Source organism: Sinocyclocheilus grahami, unplaced genomic scaffold (assembly GCF_001515645.1).
Source record: "Sinocyclocheilus grahami isolate Dianchi unplaced genomic scaffold, SAMN03320097.WGS_v1.1 scaffold469.1, whole genome shotgun sequence".
Lineage (NCBI taxonomy): Eukaryota > Metazoa > Chordata > Actinopteri > Cypriniformes > Cyprinidae > Sinocyclocheilus > Sinocyclocheilus grahami.
This window is the reverse complement of record NW_015505648.1, coordinates 724,374-744,777: the sequence shown is the minus strand read 5'-3', so window position 1 is coordinate 744,777 and position 20,404 is coordinate 724,374. Positions and strand designations below refer to the sequence as shown.

General features: G+C 36.6%; 1 protein-coding gene across 3 annotated transcripts in view; it reads left to right on the top strand.

The window, feature by feature from the left end:
* Window positions 1–20,404, top strand: part of LOC107553319 (regulatory-associated protein of mTOR-like) — a 302,737-nt gene that overhangs the window by 26,865 nt on the left and 255,468 nt on the right. For 2 of the 3 annotated variants that reach the window (XM_016235516.1, XM_016235515.1), the window contains exons 3-5: window positions 573–675; window positions 2,218–2,300; window positions 12,929–12,997. In XM_016235516.1, the coding sequence (XP_016091002.1) occupies window positions 573–675; window positions 2,218–2,300; window positions 12,929–12,997 (255 nt within the window). The remainder of the gene's footprint in view (window positions 1–572; window positions 676–2,217; window positions 2,301–12,928; window positions 12,998–20,404) is intronic. The other variant, XM_016235517.1, reaches the window with a different exon arrangement.

Sequence of the window (20,404 nt, the reverse complement as noted above, 5' to 3'; positions counted from 1 at the left end):
TATATATATATATATATATATATATATATATATATATATATATATATATATATGAATACATTTTTATATTTTACAATAGTAAAATTACAACTATACTTTAATTTTAATTTCCTCAAGCTTTAAACTCTGGAATTTTTATTTTAGATAAAACTGCAGGGAAACTTTTATGTTTCAAGCTTACAAACACTGCTCATTACAAATCTAATAAAATGCTTTAAAGTTCTGTTCGTAAAAATGTTAGAATTATATGAATATGCAAATGTGAACCTAGTGCATGTTGCGTTCCCAAATGCATGGTAAATTCACAGCACAAAAAGATGCAGTGTTCACAGCATTTACTGTGAACCGAGCTTCTCTGAGATGCTGAATATCCTGGATCATGAGCTGCTTGCATGCAAAAGAACACAAACACAGTGCTTGTACTGAGGCCTATCAATATCCAAGTTCATCCGGTGCTCTTTTGTGGTTCTTTTTCTGCTTTTATAAAGGTTGTTATGAATAATTGCTTTTCATTTCAGCACATTTCAGAGTCATTTAAATAATTTTTCTTTTTCCCCTGTTTGTTCCTCTAGATGAAAACAGTGAGTGTGGCTCTAGTTTTATGTCTCAATGTTGGTGTGGACCCTCCTGATGTAGTCAAGACTTCACCCTGCGCCAGACTAGAGTGCTGGATAGGTGAGTTCCTCCATCCATCCAGAAGTTTTGTAATTTCCTTCATTTAAATGTTCAGAGATGACCTGAAATTGAAATGTATCAGACATTCTTTATTGAATAAATCTGTTGCAGTTATGTGCTATGGTAAGGTGGAAAAAATATTGTTTCATGTACATGATTTTGTGTAATAAGGAAGAAAATACTCTACATCTGAAAAAATCTGAAGCAAGCAATGTGTTGGAAGTATGATGATGAATAAATGTTTACATAGCAGTCGGCATTGATTTAATAAACATTGGCTTTCCTTTATGATTTCAGCTATAAGCCAATTAAATGAACCCTTGCCTTAGAGGAAACATGATCAACATCACTGTTTTGTATTTCAGTAGTTATGATGTGAATGCAGTGCAGGAATATATTTAAAAATCCATACGGATTTGATTTTGTGTGTGTATTTGTGCCAGGTTTTATTCTAGGATGCCTTTTGTACTTCTGGAAGGTTCTGAAAGGTTTAGATAAAATTTATATAATCTGGCATTCTCTGTAAAATAATTTTTGTATTAGTGTATTTTGTATTACTCTGTCATAATATACAAACCTGATTCCAAAAAAGTTGGGACACTGTACAAATTGTGAATAAAAACAGAATGCAATGATGTGGAAGTTTCAAATTTCAATATTTTATTCAGAATACAACACAGATGAAATATCAAATATTTAAACTGAGAAAATGTATCATTTTAAGGGAAAAATAAGTTGATTTTAAATTTCATGGCATCAACACATCTCAAAAAAGTTGGGACAAGGCCATATTTACCACTGTGTGGCATCCCCTCTTCTTTTTATAACAGTCTGCAAACATCTGGGGACTGAGGAGACAAGTTGCTCAAGTTTAAGAATAGGAATGTTGTCCCATTCTTGTCTAATACAGGCTTCTAGTTGCTCAACTGTCTTAGGTCTTCTTTGTCGCATCTTCCTCTTTATGATGCGCCAAATGTTTTCTATGGGTGAAAGATCTGGACTGCAGGCTGGCCATTTCAGTACCCGGATCCTTCTTCTACGCAGCCATGATGTTGTAATTGATGCAGTATGTGGTCTGGCATTGTCATGTTGGAAAATGCAAGGTCTTCCCTGAAAGAGACGACGTCTGGATGGGAGCATATGTTGTTCTAGAACTTGAATATACCTTTCAGCATTGAAAGGTATCCTTATAAGTTGCAAATTGGTCCTCCAGCTGTTCCTTATATGTACATTTAGTACATATTTTACTTTTCCGGCCTCTTATTGCTACCTGTCCCAACTTTTTTGGAATGTGTAGCTCTCATGAAATCCAAAATGAGCCAATATTTGGCATGACATTTCAAAATGTCTCACTTTCAACATTTGATATGTTATCTATATTCTATTGTGAATAAAATATAAGTTTATGAGATTTGTAAATTATTCCATTCCTTTTTTACTCACAATTTGTACAGTGTCCCAACTTTTTTGGAATTGGGTTTGTATAACAATACAATAATAGTGTAATAATTTGTATTTTCTCTGCCTTTCTCTATCTTCTAGACCCTCTGTCCATGAGTCCACAGAAAGCCCTGGAGACGATAGGGACCAATCTACAGAAACAGTATGAAAACTGGCAGCCTAGGGTAAGAGCTGTCCTCCCTGCTGTTACCTCATGTAACACAAACACATTCTCACTAGAGGTGAAATGAGTTCTGTAAAAAAAAAGGCACTTTGATATGCATGTTTGCACCATGGTCTTGCCACTGGTGTATCAGATTCATAGAAACATATAAAGCATCAAATAATTAGGACATATGGTGGTGTCCTTGAGTTTGGTGAGTAACTAAAGGAATGTTAATTATTTAGCTAATAAATTAATGGTTTTATCATTTGCTCATTTTGGGGTGAAACTGTCATTAATAGTAGTAAGTGGAAAAGCTGGCACACAGGCAGAATAAACTGAAATTTTGCAATAACAAACTATATTAAAGGAATAGTTCACCCAGAAATGAAAGTTTTGTCAATTGACCCTTTGTAGGGAGCTTGATTGACAGGCGTTCTGACCAATCATAATGCAGAATCCGCCATTTTGTCTGCCAAACAAACCAGACAGGAGAGTAGATTAATATGGGGGGACTTAAACTTGAAAAATGGTTTATATTGATGTCTGTCTGCGGTTTAAATAAAATACCTTATGATGTTCATTCGTGTTTATTTCATGATTTAAGTATATATGAAAAGATGATCGGGTCACATGCCACTTGAACTGAGGCCCTACAACGATTTGTCACGACACATTAAAGAGCCACAAAACGGTATTTATTGTTTGAATTTCTTAAATTACTAAATTTGAAAGCTGAGACTGTTTCATACAAGAATTCCAAACCAGTATGACTTTATATCATGACACAAAAGAAGAAATTATGACAAATATTTGTAACCAGTTTTGGTTTCCATGAAAAGGTTTCCATGTTTTGCACAGAGGCAGCAAATGCATTTACACAGGAATTGCACTTGCAGAAATGTTTTAAACTATAAATCATTTTTAGCTATAAAAATAATTTATAGTTATCAAACAGGAAATGATGAATGAAAATAGCATTCTAAATAATAAATAATAAATTATAACATCTCTTTCATATCAAACAACGTTTGTAGGGGCTATGCATTGAGAAATATAATTTTCCCTGAAAGTTATTGTAATTAGCTGAAACCTGGTTAAAATATTTATAATTAATTGTGATTAATTCTAAATATTTGTATCAGCAGTACACATGAACTTATATAGCAGAATTCATGTTATGGTTCGCTAACCTGTGAGCATGAGAATGATAGAGTCAGCTGAGCACTACCTAAGCGAATCTTCAGTTTTTTAAGATAGCTTATATTAAAACCTCTATTCAGTGACATTTTAAATGTTTGATACTTGCATTGTCTTAGACGTTGAATGAGCATCCATATGCAGTTTTGACTGAAATCTTGATGTGTTTTTATGGAATGAGAGAGATTCTGTAGTGAGAGAGGTAGTGGTGAAGTTCAGGGGCGTTCATGCACTCATTATTTTTGAGGGGGCACAAGTTGGGGGGTGGGTTTGTCATGTGACACACAGCAGCAACAATAGCACTTGTGTTTTATTTATTTTTTCCTTTTTATTCGAAACATTCCCAAACGCATTAACTGAATTATCATGAAATATCTTGATTCTCACTTTTAGATTATGTTGATCTATAGTGGGCGATGGTCAAAGTAACATAATAATGTAATCTATTAACTATGCATAAAAACCTGTCTGTTTACTTAATTCACAGATATGGGTGTCATGCCATAACATATTTTTTATGTTTTTATATTTAATGTGAATTTAACATTGAAAGTTAATGTGAATAAAAACATTGCAAGTTAGGCTACTAATCATAACACTTTCATTGTACAGAAAGAGAGCAAAGAACATTTTCACTGACAGTCTATTTCAAGCACTCTCAAATCTTCAAAATCCACTTGGCTCAAAAATCTGAGGGGGCACGTGCCCCCTCACTTTGAATGGGTATGACGCCTCTGGTGAAGTTGCATCAGATTCTTTCTGAGGTGAAGCAAAGAATGTCGTGCTACGATAATGGATGGTTTTCTTCCTGACTCAGAGAGCTGACTGTGGTGTGATAGGATTGCTCATTAAAGGTCTGGCCTCAGACACTGGTCTTTAACGTTTACAAAAGTCACATCTTGTGAAGGTGGATTGACTGATGCAATGGGTTAATTTTGAGCATGAGAACTTCCTTTTTTTTACATTATCAAATTTGTGTGCAATTAAACTCTTAATTATTGTAACAGGAGAATACAAGTCATGGGAAAAAACGTAATCACATCAAGTTACAGACATATTCAATTCAAGTTTAGTTGTATAGCACTTTTCACGATACAAATCGTTGCAAAGCAACTTTACAGCAAATTAGGTTTCTACAATATTTAGTAGTTGCTTATCAGTGGTGACTGTCAGTTAATGTACATATGGCAGAAATGTATGGAAAAATCAATTAAAGACGTAATCAAACAGAGGATGAACACTATTAACAGCAATTATTATATGATGTCAATCCCGTGGCAGAAACAGAGAAACAAATAGAGACATAATTAGCGTATCTGCTGTTCCAACCAAGCAAAATTGATTTGTTTAACCCAAGCGAAAGAATAATAATAATGCGCATTTGATCAGATATAACTGCAGTACAAGATTATGAGATTTATTAATTGAATGCTTGATCAAAGAGATGTGTCTTTAATCTAGATTTAAACAGAGAGAGTGTGTCTGAACCCCGAACGTTATCAGGAAGGCTATTCCAGAGTTTGGGAGCCAAATGCGAAAAAGCTCTACCTCCTTTAGTTGACTTTGCTATCCTAGAAACTACCAAAAGTCCAGAGTTTTGCGACCTTCGGGAGCATGATGGATTGAAGCGTGGTAGAAGACTAGTTAGGTACGCAGGAGCTAACCCATTAAGGGCCTTATAGGTAAGTAATAATATTTTGTAACTGATACGGAACTTAATAGGTAGCCAGTGCAGAGACTGTAAAATTGGGGTAATATGATCATATTTTCTTGACCTGGTAAGGACTCTAGCCGCTGCATTTTGGACTACCTGTAGCTTGTTTATTGAGGATGCAGGACAACCACCTAGCAGTGCATTACAATAGTCCAGTCTAGAGGTCATGAATGCATGAACTAGCTTTTCTGCATCAGAAACAGGTAACATGTTTCATAGCTTGGCAATGTTTCTTAAGATGGAAGAATTCTGTTTTTGTAACATGGGTAATATGATTTTCAAAAGACAAGATGCTATCTAATATAACACCCAGATTTTTGACTGTAGAGGAAGTAACAGTACATCCGTCTAGTTGCAAATTGTAATCCAAGAGATTCTGTGTACTGTTTTTTGGTCCAATAAGTAATATCTCTGTCTTATCCTATATTATTATTATATCCTTAATCTTATGTTAATTATTATTATTAATTTAATTAATTATTAAATTATCCGAGTTTAATAGGAGAAAATTATTGGTCATCCAATCTTTTACATTTTTACACACTCTGTTAGCTTAGATAATTTAGAAGTTTCTTCTGGTCTTGTTGAGATATATAGTTGAGTATCATCAGCATAAGAGTGGAAACTAATCCTGTATTTTCTAATAATATTACCAAGTGGCAACATGTATATCGAAAATAGCAGAGGACCTAGGACAGATCCTTGTGGCACTCCATATTTTACTGGTGATAATTGAGATGACTCTCCATTTAAATGAACAAAATGGTAGCGATCGGACAGGTAGGATCTAAACCATCTTAAAGCCTGCCCTTGAATACCTGTATAGTTTTGTAATCGATCTATGAGTATGTCATGATCTATAGTATCGAATGCAGCACTAAGATCAAGTAAAACTAGCAATGAGATGCAGCCTTGGTCTGATGCAAGAAGCAAGTCATTTGTAATTTTAACAAGTGCAGTTTCTGTGCTATGGTGGGGCCTGAAACCTGACTTTTTTGCAGGAAGGAGCAGAACTGAGCAGACACAACTTTCTCTAAAATTTTAGACATAAATGGAAGATTTGAAATGGGTCTGTAATTTGCCAATTCGCTAGGATCTAGTTGTGGTTTCTTAATAAGAGGCTTAACCGCCAGCTTGAATGATTTTGGGACGTGACCTAAAGATAACGACGAGTTAATAATATTGATAAGCGGTCCTTCTGCTACAGGTAACAACTCTTTCAGTAATTTAGTGGGTACAGGATCTAACAGGCATGTTGTTGATTTAGATGCAGTGATAAGTTTATTTAGCTCTTCCTGTCCTATAGTTGTAAAGCACTGCAGTTTATCTTTTGTTATCGTTAATATTGCTTATCATTTTGAGCCCAACTGAGAAGCAGAGGATATTATTGAAGAGGATAATGCAGAACCTGTGCAAGCACTGCTTTTAATGGTAGGCCTATGTTTTTTGTTTGTTGTTGTCTCATACTTTTAGATACGCCATTGTAAATGCTACTGCTTATGTTAGATTTTAATATATGGTTTTATCCTGATTAAAGCTTTAATACAGTACAGCAACCGCATGCGCTTCCATGTTTAATGTTTCTCATAGCTATGTGAAAATAAGAGTATAATTGGAACAGTTCATTGTCGGAGCTGAGCTGAATGAAAGAGAGAGAGAGCAGAGCAGGGGGACACGAGGAACAGGATTGAGAACCGTTGCTTTTGAACATTGATTTTGAAAACTGTGAATCCATTAGAATCGTTAGAAGACAGAATCGCGATTCATATATTAACAGATTTTTATGTGCACCTAGTTTTCTCTTCCTCTTTTCTAAAGCAGGGCAGCGTGGCCTTGCCCCCTTTGCTGCCTTTTTCCGAGGGCGGGGTTTATCTGGGTTTGTGATGTCACAAACCCGGGAAGTAACTCGTTGTAGTCCCTACCAGCCGTTTTTGTAGGCATTAAACGGCCAGAATTTAAAAAGACGATATCTCCGTTTGCATTGTACTTTCAGCTTTGAAACTTTGCAGATATTGTTTATGCTCAAACAGCAACATTATATACTAACTAACAATAAAAAAGTAAAATCGCAATGAACCACCCCTTTAATCTTCCTTAAGTGTAAAGGAGCAACCGTATCTAAAATGCTAGAAAAGAGAGAGTCCATAGTTTCTTTTACATCATCAAGTTGTTCTGAGGTTTTGGATATGCTAAGGAATTGAGATAAATCAGGAAGATTACTTACAAAGCAGTATTTTGTGGTAGAAGTGATGGTTCTACCATACTTGTAACAAGGAGTAGAATTTACAGTTTTAGCTATATGAAGTTTGCACAAGACTATAATGATCTGAGATTTCATCGCTTGGCTGCATAATTTCAACACCATCGACATCAATTCCATGTGACAGTATTAAATCTAGAGTATGATTTCGACAATGAGTAAGTTCTGACACGTGTTGTCTAACCCCAATAGAGTTCAAAAAGACTATGAATGCTGATCCCAATGCATCTTTTTCATTATCAACATGGATATAAAAATCACCAACAATTAAAACTTTATCTGCAGCCAGCACTAACTCGGATATAAAATCAGCAAATTCTTTAAAGTCTGTATGGTGCCCTGGTGGCCTGTATACAGTAGCCAGTACAAACATCACAGGGGATTTATCATTAACACTTGTTTCTCTGGATAATGTTATATGATGCACCATTACTTCAAATGAGTTTTACTTGGAACCCGCCCTCTGAGAAATACTGAAAATATTGTTATAAATTGTAGCAACACCTCCCCCTTTACCTTTTGGACGTGACTCATGTTTATAACAGTAATCTTGGGGGGTAAACTCGTTTAAAATAATGTAATCATCAGGTTTTAGTCAGATTTCTGTCAAACAGAGCACATCTAGTTTATGATCAGTGATCATATCATTTACAAAAAGTGCTTTCGTAGAAAGGGACCTCATATTCAATAAGCCAAGCTTTATCATTTGTTTATCTGGATTACATCTGTTTTTTATTTGTTGAACATCAATTCAATTGTTACTCTTATATTGGTTTGGACGGTTTTTTGTATTTTCTAGTTCGGGGAACAGACACAATCTCTATAGTGTGATATCTAGGTGAAAGAGTCTGTGCTGAGAATTAACTGATTTCTATGACGTGAGGCGGCTAGCAGACGGTCAGTTTAGCCAGTCTGTCTGCTTCCTGACCTGGGCCCCAGTTAGTCAAGTACAAACGCTAAGACTATGTGCCATATTTCTAGAGAGAAGAGCGGCACCACCCCAGGAGGGATGAAGACCATCTCTTTTCAACAGGTCAGGCTTGTTTGGTATGTTTGCGGCCCCTTTAAATAAAGACCGATCGTAGAGCGTCTACAGGGCAGCCAGAGCGAATTTTGACGCTCTCGCCGCCAGCGGTGTGAACGCACAGTAAGACTATGTGCCATATTTCTAGAGAGAAGAGCGGCACCACCCCAGGAGGGATGAAGATCATCTCTTTTCAACAGGTCAGGTCTGCCCCAAAAACTCGTCCAATTGTCGATGAAACCTATGTTATTCTCCGGGCACCACTTAGACATCCAGCCATTGAGTGACGACAGTCTGCTATGTATCTCATCACCATGGTAAGCAGGGAGGGGACCAGAGCATATTACAGTGTCTGACATCGTACTTGCAAGTTCACACACCTCTTTAATGTTATTTTTAGTGATCTCTGACTGGTGAAGTCGAACATGATGTCAGGTGCTCTGGCTCCCGGTAAACATTGGACTATGGTGGCTGGTGTCTCTATTTTTTACGTTCCATACAATAGAATCGCCAATAACTAGAGCACTTTTCAGGTTTCTCAGTGGGAGCGTCACTGAGTGGGGAGAACCTGTTTGATGTCTTGATTGGAATGGAAGAGCAGTGTTTTGACCCACGACTATGCCTCCTCACTTTCACCCAGTTGCCCTGCTGCAGAGGCATTGTAACCGGAACCGAACAATGTACAGGACTCCCTGAGCTAGCATCCAAAGCCGTAGCTAGAGCCCTCACATTCTTACTGTCCTCAATTAAAGTTTGGATGCGTGTCTCTAATTCTGAAATCTTCTCTGTCATTTATCACATGTGAATCCCTTGTCGCTGACAGAGAGAGCTAAACTATAGGCAAGCGGTGCAAACAAGTGTATTTATTTAGATATTTTATCTGTCAGTATAGCCTATAATCATAGTTTTTGTTCAGGAGCTCCCTATGCTACTAGGTCATATTTTTGATGGAGAAATTATAGAAATTATCATTATTTCTTAATGTGAAGTATACTGTGATTACAAATAAACAGAAACGGATGTGACTGAGTAAGTGTGTTCTCTTCCTTTTGTGAAATAACGGTAAATAACACTTTTTTTTTTCTGTGTGACTAATTTTCAGTCTTGACAAATAATTCATTATGATTGCTATTTTACCAGTTTTACAATAATAAGTGACACGTATCTCATTATTGTAAAACTGGTAAAACTGATGCTTTTGGATTTAAATCTTTAATTAAACAACAAAACAAGCAAACAAACGGCTATTTTAAAAGTGGAAATGATGTCAATTAACAGCTTTTCTCATTGCTGACACAACTGCTGAGTAATGAAGACCACAAAGTACTGTCTCTCTTCTGAACAGCTGACCACTCCTCTGTGTTTAGGAAAAGTCATCTTCTTTGTTTGTGGTTTGGTGTGGTAGAGCATTGAAGATTTTGGTCTTTGTGTGAATTAGGGCTGTCAAAATGGCTGAAAAACTAAATTCGAATTTTGTACTTAAATATTATCAAAATTTGAATTACATTTGAATTTACAATGCATAATTTCATTTAGGGTTAAGAAAAGCTTTTGGCTTCTCTTCTGAGGCCACAAGAGGGCACATCAAGCAAAATATTACTAATGCATGTTTATTCAAAGCATAAGATAAAATGACTATCTGTGAAAAAAGTGCATAATGTTTAAAATAATGTTTATAAACCAATTATAATTAATTTAGTTGCTTAAACAACTATAAACAAAACAGCATCATGTATGTATGCATAGTTTAATACAAAGGGTGGAAAGCCAATTACACAGTACATTTCTCATTTAAGAACATGAAATGCAGTGCGATGGGGAAAAAAACCCCACCATAAAGTCTCAATATAAGTTTTTTTCAAAGTTAAACTTACATTCTTACACTTTACATGGCTTTCTAAACATGTGGTAATTAATAATGAATAATTACATAATTAACCATTTTGGATAATTCATCCAAGATTGATGTAAATGACTCAACTTCATGTCATTCCAAACCAGTAAGACTTTCCTTCATCTTCAAAACACAAATTAAAATGTTTAATGAAACCTGAGAGATTTCTGTCCATGCACTGTCTCCATTTGACCAAAATCTTCAAACTCCAAAAAGGTAATACAGATCTATGAATCAAGCTGTATAAACCAAGTATTCTAAAGAGAGACACGATTGCAAAATTAATTAAGGACAGAATTAAAGAATCTTTTCTTTTAGAGACATAATCAGTCCCCTTGAGAATACCTGTATAGAAATGTATTTATATACATTTCTGCAAAACTGAAAAAATGCACCTATATGTACGAATCACTGCAGTTTCCAGTTTCCTTATGTTATGACTTCAAAACAATTTTAACATCCTGCGCGATTTGAAAACTGATACTTTTGAATGTTGTTTTCACATATACAGCTTCATTCATATGCATGAGTTTTCTAATTCAGTAGGTTTGCTCGGTAGCTCACGCGATACGGCGGCGTTGCATTTGAGAGATTAAGAGCTCCGATATAAAACTATGGTTCAACAAAACAGCTCAAATCCTCACGAGGAAGTTAAAATAGCACAGCTGCATCAACAAAAGCGTTTTTATATCACTTTTCCATTTGTTAACACTATTGAGTAGGTTTAGGGTTTTTATTACCAACGTAATAAAAACGTGCCATGGTCACGTATTGAACGCGTTTTAGCACCACTCTCTGGACATTTCACTTTGAAACCGCCTCAAAACGTGCAGTAAGGTACGTAATAACGGTTTTGCAGAAATGTATTTAGAGGCACGTATTTCCAGTGAGCCTGCCCTGTTGAAAAAAACAGCATATGCTGGTTAGGTATGTTTTGATGCTGGTTTGAGCTGGTTTAAGCTGGTCCTTAGCTGGCCATGTACTGGTCCTAAACTGGTCCGACCAGCTTAAACCAGCAAAGGACCAGCTTAAACCAGCATCCCAGCTTCAAAACATACCTAACCAGCATATGCTGTTTTTTTCAACAGGGTGGTTGAAAACGATAGGCTATATGTACATTGCATAAACTCTGCCACAGATCTGTCTTATACTCATTAGATGCTTTAGACCAGTGCTTCTCAAAAGTCCGGACTCCGGTCCGGATCCGGACACGGAGGGAATTCAGTCCGGACCCACCTCCATTTCGTATTTCAAGAGCACTAATTATTTCCTACTTTGATAAACGCATGTTAAACTTGTAAATCAGTTTTTTTAATGTCTTTTTGGAGATGGTCCGAAATGAGTGCCAAGGCGAGATACTGAAACTTTTCCTTCGTGACATTTCGTCGTGCGTGTTTGACGTTTGACATAATCGGGCGACATTTCACGCTAATATACCAGTAATTTTTTATTTATTTATTTTTGTTATCGCTTAGATTATGGCCATTTGACTTATAGCAGTGTCCAGTGTTTCCCATACATTGAGTTATTTGTGGCGGCCCGTCACAAAATCAAAACTGACTGCCACAAATAGATTTTCCAAAAGGATTCTACTTCCTTGAATAAAATGAGAACTGCACGTTTCAAAATTAAAATGCATTGTGGGTGTTTTTATTTGAATGTATCATTGAAAAGAACCGACCGTCTTCAGAAAAGCTTTGATGCCATTTTCATTTCGTCTTTCCCAGTTTTGTTTATTAGATTACAGCCGTTACCGGGGAAACTACTATATCTCCGCTCCAACAGCGTCTCCTCCTGGCAGAGAATGATTTTGCATTTGCAAGTCTGTGGGAAACACTGGGAAACAAACATAAACAAAAAGCATGCTTCAGAACTGTTTTGAGAAGGTGCTTTGAGCCATGTATTATTACTATGAATTAGGCTACTACTACTACTACTACTACTACTACTACTACTACTACTACTACTATTACCATCTTGTGCCCTGCAATAATCATTTAGTCAAACTTGCTTTTATGAGATAAAGGGGGAAAAAAATTGGCATCATATATCGGCCATCGGCTGCCCTGATTTCTTAATATCTCATCGGCCAGAGAAAACCCCTTATCGGTCGACCTCTATTGCTGACACTTAAATTAATTGTTGCGCCACTTTTGCACTTGTTATTAATGTATTTTGAATGCAAAGGGCTCTTTTTTTTTTAATTAATGTTTTATTTGTTATGCATGTTATGTATGTTTATTAAAAATACATTTTGTAATAATCAATTGTTCCGGTCCGGACCTTTGACACTGATGAAAATTCAGATTTGGACCTTTGAATGTAGACTTTGAGAACCCCTGCTTTAGACACTAAGACCTTGACGCATCAATTACATCCCTAGGGATTTGGTTGATTGCTGGAAGCCTGCTTAGATTGTTTTTTTGCCTAAAAAAATGATTGTACAAGTATTCAGTTAGTGACTTCACTGATTCCTGATTGCTGTTTGGTAAGATCATTAATGTCCATCCCTTTCTTCCTCTCTCCCCCTCTGTGTCCATCTATCTGTCTCTATTTAGCCAATGGAGTCATCGTCACTGGGAAATTCAATCAATGAGCTGCAAACCACATGCTCATGTGAATCGCCTGTGAGTCTAGGAGAAAAATAAAGTAATTGTGCATTATTAAACCAGATAGACACCATTGTGGGTTGGGAGTTTGTTTTAGAATTGCGTATAGGCCTATACTATTGTTATTATTTTATTATTAGTAGTAGACAATCAATAAACAATTAACCCTGCACATTTGTAAAATGATTGACAGGACTAATTACTAGAGTAAAATGATGATCATTTTTAGTAATGTTGATAATATTGATGTGTGGTTTTAAAAGCTTGTAATTTTTGGAACCAGTGTTGAATCTTTTTCTACTCATTAGTGCTGTTTTGCAAGGTTTGACCTTCTCCATAGCACTTTAGAATATTCTGTGTAGAATTAAAATGGGTCAGATACATTTAGATATATTTAGTCCCAGTTCGCTTCGCATCCACACTGTCATTTTTAAAACCAAGCATAAAGATACAAAACAAAAGGTATAAGGATACATTGACAACCAAAATGGACAGCTTTTATAATGCCTTTTTTGCAGACTTGCCCAACTTCCAAAACAAAGCTGTGTTCTGTGCTAAATGTACTTGTATATATGTACATATTGTGTATTTTTTACTAGCTTATAACTCGCAAAGAACTTATAAGATGTGTTAAGGTGTAGGGTTGTAACGGTATGAGATTTTCACGGTGTGATAATCGTCTCAGAAAATATCACGGTTTCATGGTATATATTAAACAATGACCCTTAAAAGAATAAGAACAAGTTTTTTGAGTGTACAAATCCTTTATTAGAACAAACATTAAACCATTTTAATTAAAGTATTGAAGTCTCCCTTCTGAAAAAATATTATAACTCAATTAAAAAACAATTAGAAAGAAAGCAATACATTGGCCATTTAAAAGAAAGAACATTTCAAAAATAAAAATTAAATTAGAAGGGAAAAAGCAGCAAGGTTTTTTGAAAAAAATTTAGATTAGACAAAAATAAACCAAACTGTCCTTCCTTTTAAACAGCATAAATGGGAGAGCAAAAATTGCACAACCATGTTTGTTATTGTTTTTCAGCAGCATGTATTTCTTTGTTTCTTTTTAGTCCAGGTTGTGATGAAGAAATGTAAGCATGTTGAGATTTTCAGGACTCAATCTTGACCGCTGAGGTGAGAGAATGTGCCCACTTGTACTGAACATCCTCTCCGAAGGCACACTTGTGGCAGGGATGCAGAGATACTTCCTGGCCACATTTGCCAGGAGAGGCATTTCTTCAACATGCATTTTCCACCAAGCCAGAGGGTCAGCATCAGTGGCGATGGTAACAAGAGACTTATACATTCTCATTTCAGACAGCACCCTATCACAGACATTATCATTTTCTGAGGCTGCCTTGTTCTGCCTAGATTAATTAATTTGCTTTAGCAAACCAGACAGACCTTTTTGCTTCCTTTTAGTGGTGGCGGGACTACTGCTTCCCTCTCCTGCCTCATTTTCTCCTCTTTCTGCTTGAGGATGTTCTCTATATAAAGGAACTGCTTCTGCAAGAGTCACAGCTTCTTCCACACATGCCTCAACTGTGTCATCCAGGTTTTTACAGAAGCTTCCCTTAAATCGGGCATCCCTGAAGCTGGAGACCTGTAGCACTCGTTCCACTCGCTCTGTGTATCTCACTTCTAGCAAGTCTTCTCTCATTACTTGCTTCATCTGTCTGATGAGTTGGTTGTCTTCAGCTTGCTCAGTGAGAATTTCACTGCCTATGTGCTCCAGTACTGGTGTGAGTGAAGACAGTGTGACCCGTTTCTTCAAGGCCAGGGCATAAGTAAGGTCACTGAGCGGTTGAAGGACCTGCTTGACATTCTCAAGTATGGCAATGTCACTGTCTTTTGGCATGAGATGCCATGTACTCCTGTCACTAGCCAAAACTGCACAGACAGCCTGCTCCAGAAACCTGGAGATCATCTCAAAAGGTGATCCCCATCTTATTACATCATGGATGAGGGCATGCTCAGAGAGTTCCTGGTCTGCCTTTTTTTTTTTGTTTTTTTTTTAATGATCTTTTCCAACTCCGAGAAAATCCTTGAATCAAGTGGGTTGACATGATCTGGATCTTCAAGGCTTTGTGGGCTTCAGGGGCTTCTACCCCTTTAAAAACTCATGGTGTATACTACAATATGAATGGATTCAGGAGCAGTTTCTTCATTAGGGCGATAGGGCGACGCACTACCAGAGTGTGAAAGGGAGGGATTTTTTTCTATCACATTCAACCACAGTGTTACGCTAGCTTTCACTGTTCTAGACTGTTTGTTCTGTCTCTGGATATATAGTTCAATTAGTGTCAAGTCACGTTCTGTGCAGTACCACCCCTTTTTGGGCGATTTCACTCTGGCTAAGATTCATCCCGAGTGTTCTCATAGACTTCCATACACATTTTTTTCCCCCCCGAACTACAGGGACTGCAATGCAGTCTCCGGACGGGCTAGCACTAACGTGCTTTCGTCATCATACATAACCTTAAAGGGATAGTTCACCCAAAAATGTAGGAAAAAAAATACTATGGAAGTCAATGGCAACCACCAACTGTTTAATTACCAGCCATCTTCAAAATATCTTCTTTTATGTTCAACATAAGAAAGCAACTCATACAGGTTTGGAACAACAAGAGGGTGAGTAAATGATAACAGAATTTTCATTTTTGGGTGAACTATCCCTTTAACTTGTGCAGTGATTGGTGGGAACAAACATACCTCTTTTAATAAGATATGTGAAGTCAGGGCTAGTCTGTATGGGCTAAATAAAGCAAACCAGTATCCAACCAGTAATGTTTTGATGGATGACAATTGTAATGGAGGTAAAGACGGTTACAATGACATAAGAAGCCGTACATTATTAGACACGCATGAGTCTGTTATTATTAGTTTGCAAATAAACAAATAGTGTATGTGCGCTCTCTAATAGCTCTTTGCACAAGCACATTTCAGCATGGTTGCATGTCTGGCAGGTGATTTATAATGGACACTCGCTGAAGAAGCGTGTTCTTATAGGAGTTTGCAATGGTCAGTGGCGTTTATGTACATATGGGCATCAACACTCACTCTGACAGAGGAATTGTTCACTGGTCATGTTGAGCTGCTTTCACCAAATTCTACAAAATCAGAATGTTTTTATTAGCTTTTTTAATTTGTGTTTTGCTCTGTTTATTAATTCTGAATGGATCCGTATGTATTTATATACAGTCAGGTTAAGGCGTTTAGTATAGTGGTCTGTTGTTATCTATATGGTATATCTATATATATATCTATATACAGTGGTGTGAAAAAGTGTTGGCCCCCTTCCTGGTTTCTTATTTTTTTGCATGTTTGTCACACTTTAATGTTTCAGATCAAACAAATTTAAATATTAGTAAAAGATAACACAAGTGAACACAACATGCAGTTTTTAAATGAAGGTTTTTATTATTAAGGGAAAACAAAATCCAAAACTACATGGTCCTGTGTTAAAAAGTGTTTGGACTCCATGTTGTGTTTACTTGTGTTATCTTTGACTAATATTTAAATTTGTTTGATGATCTGAAACATTAAAGTGTGACAAACATGCAAAAAAATAAGAAATCAGGAAGGGGGCCAACACTTTTTCACACCACTGTATATCTTATATGGTTTGGTATTGCAGCTTGACTTGTAGTTATAGAAAATTATCTTTATTTTTTCCTCACAGTTTTTGCTGTTGTGCTGTATATATAAATTGTGAATTATGAAAATAAATCACAATTTACACAATTTTTAAAATGTTTTAATTTAACTTAAAAATTTTTTTTGAAAATATAGTTTTGTGAGAAACATACTCAAACTTAATCTTGAACTTGCTAAAACAATTGTCTTTATTTAAAATGTTTCAAATCTTAATAGTTTTCCTTTTTTGTACTATAATAAATCATACTGGGATGTATGCTAAAATTTAAATGGCTAAAAAAAAATTCCACTGAATTGCCTTCATGATTGTGACTCATGATTGTGAATCATGACTACTAATGATTGTGTCTGCTGGGATAAGAGAAAGTATTTTATATATCTTCAAAAAAAAAATCTTCAAATCCACACTTTGTCATTTCAAATATCTATAGAGTGAATGTAAATCAGCCATAATCAGCTGGTGGATTCATACTTGTTTCTTGTTGTTTTACTTTGAGCTGTAGAGAAAGCAGGTGTTTAGTTGTTCTTTTGGCCCTGTAATGTATAGAGCTGCCAACTCAACAGACCGTGTCACTCCTTATTTCCTCCCCACTCCCTTCTCTGGAGCGGCAATGCTGAATCTTTGCCAAAACAGGCATCCGACAAGAACCTGAGAGAAGCGACCTGCAGAAAAGTCACAAATTTCATGTCAATAGAGTGAAAAATTTAACAAATTTAGCCTGCTTATCTGTTTCATGGAGACAGCTTGCTATGGTTGTTTTGGCTCCGTTTATTTTTTTTCACCTAGTGGCTTTCTTGTTGTTTTCCAAAATATATTTTAATTAACTCCAACACTGGAGATTAAATTCGAAAAAAAAAATTTGCCACTAGATAGCGGACCAGAACATAGTCAAAGGATCATTTAAGAAATTAATTGATGAAAAATGCAACTAGAATTGCCTGTGACAGACTGTGCTCAAACTTTTTTCCTACCACATGACAAGCTAATAACATGGTTGTCAGCATTAAAAGTTTTAATTGATGCTTTTTGCAGTGCAAATTTAGTTTGTGATGAAAATAACTACGTTTTCGTCAGTTATTTTACCTACGGATCGATGCATTTCTTACAGATTTCTGCTCATTCGAAATTGGATACAGATGAAGTAGCACTGTAAGATCACATTTGTTTGAATGCATTATTGAGAGAGTGATTGCTTGTGTATAGGTGTTGTAGTAGCACTTGTGTAAATCATGCTTTCAGCTGAAAATATTCAGTATAGAAGGAACAAACAGATTCCGAATAACTTCCCGCTCATGTCCATTGACATGATTGTCATAGCCTTCACATTCTTTCTGATTTGAGTGATCCTTCTCTATCAAGCTAGCTAAATGTTTAACATGTGAATTCTTGCTAAATATGCAGTTAGGCCCAATCAGGGCCAGATATTATTGCTGGCGGGCCAGTTTTGGCGACCACTGTTGCCGCCTGTTGCCGACCACTGCTTTAGAGTGTAGGATCACTGCAAATCAGTACAGTTTTTCTCAAATCAAATAAACACCTATGGGAGATTTAGAATTAGAATTTCTGGTTTGGTTTGGGTTCACTTGTTCCTTTAGCAAGAAGGATCACTGCAAATCAGTGTAGTTTTTCTCAACCCACAAGAAGACCTATGGGAGATTATCGGACCAACGTGTGAGACAGAACTCTCTACCATCATCCAGTGCTTTGATGGATGATGAAACATCAGTATACCAGCTGTCCATTCTTCATGGCAGTAAATAAAGGCTTCACAGTCACACTTTATCCTAACCAGGTGTAACATGACAAGATTCCAGCAACATGCAATTTTTCTGTCCACGTTTAAAGCCAAAATGCTGTGTGAGAGAACTAGCACGGATTGTCGAGTTCTCTTTGCTTTGTGTTCTCTTTGTGTTCTTTCTTAATGTATTGCACAGTTGAAGCACATAAAACTAAGAACACATACCTTATATTTTTATGAACACCTTTTATTAATTCTTTTAGAAATTTTGGTCCAATTAATTTTTGATGATTACACTGTAAAAACAGAAACAAGGCAAGTGAAAATATAGTGTCACTTGTGGTTGCCACTGATGATTAAGGCAGAAACTTGTATTATATGGGATAGGTATATATATATATATATATATATATATATATATATATATATATATATATATATATATCTTTTATCGCTTGTCACATTGTCCTGTCATGCCTGCATCCTGGTTTGGACGTGGTGTCGGTCTCTCTCATAGGTGACAATCTTTGAGAATTTCTGGAACATAGCACTTAAATCTGATTGATTCCTTCCATTTTCCTCTAGTAGTACATAGCCCTGAATTGAGATGTCTAATAACGTGAGACCCATTGCATCCTACTCTGAATTAAGCAATCATAGTGGGGAATTTCTTTTATAGTTCTGATAGCAGTCTCAAATAGTCTCTTTTGGCCACTTAAAATTTCAAATAACTTTTTTTCATAGTCATTATTCATACAGTAGAAGTTAAGCTGTAAGAAGACACAGCTGAATATGCCCCTGTGGTTCAAGTTTGTTCAATGTCACAAGGTTTCTAAAGAGTATGACCTGCCCTAGTCCTCTGGGATTACTATTGTGTCAGTGTTTTAGTCCATGGCACTGTTCTCCTCTATTAATTTGCTCTCTAAATGCAGACAAACACATACATCTGCACACAAAGCACTACGTAAGCAGTAACAACAGCATTTGTACCCAAACACACACCTATAGTGATGCACACCTTTCAAATCAACTCAGTCTCTCATACACTTTTACTCACACATGCAGTCCCCCGCAGTAATAACCGAGTCTGTGCTCAGAGGGAATATAGGGAAGATCTTTGGCTAGTTTTATATGTCATACAAATGCATTACAATTTGAAGAAGATTTAAGGAAGAAGGAAGGGTTTTGTGTAGGGCTGCATGATTAATCGAAATAAAACCAAAATCAAGATTTGGCTTAGTGCGATTATGAAATCGCAAAGGCTGCAATTTTTGTGATTTTATTTAAATGCAATGCAAAGATTTCACAACAACCTGTTAAAGGGGTCATATGATGCGATTTAAATTTTTCCTTTCTCTTTGGAGTGTTACAAGCTCTTGGTGCATAAAGAAGATCTGTAAAGTTGCAAAGACTAAAGTCTCAAATCCAAAGAGAGATTCTTTATAAAAGTTAACCACGCCTACCTAAAACGGCTCGTTCTAACACGCCCCCACATATCTACATCACTATGTGGGAAGATTTGCATAATGCCGCCCAAATGTTCACACAAAGAAAGAAGGCGTAACGTTTATTCTCGCTGTAGTATTGTCGAAACTACTTTGTTTGGTCTTCCAAAAGAGGACGATATCTGCTTCGTCATGCCTAGAGCTGATCTGTGCTGGTCGCTGAGGGAATACATCAACTTAGTGCTGTGGATCGCCGGATCGGCTTTCACCGTGGACGAAGCGGAGTCCAGTCCGGGGTCATCACATGTGGTTGCCGCTCCTTTGTTGAATCCGCCGGCCACGCCGTTCTCAAGCCCGCCGCCTCTGCTCACGCTAGGCTGCGGCTTCCGCTCACGTTAGGCCGCCGTGTGTTTCGTTTTGAAAGTGAAACTACTTTGTTTGGTCTTCCAAAAGAGGACACGACTACAAATCAGTGGTTAAGTTGTATTTACAACACTGTTCCAGAACAGTTCAATCCAAATATTCATTTGTGTGCAGCACATTTTACCAGAGGACTGTTTCCTGATCCTGTTCTGACTCAC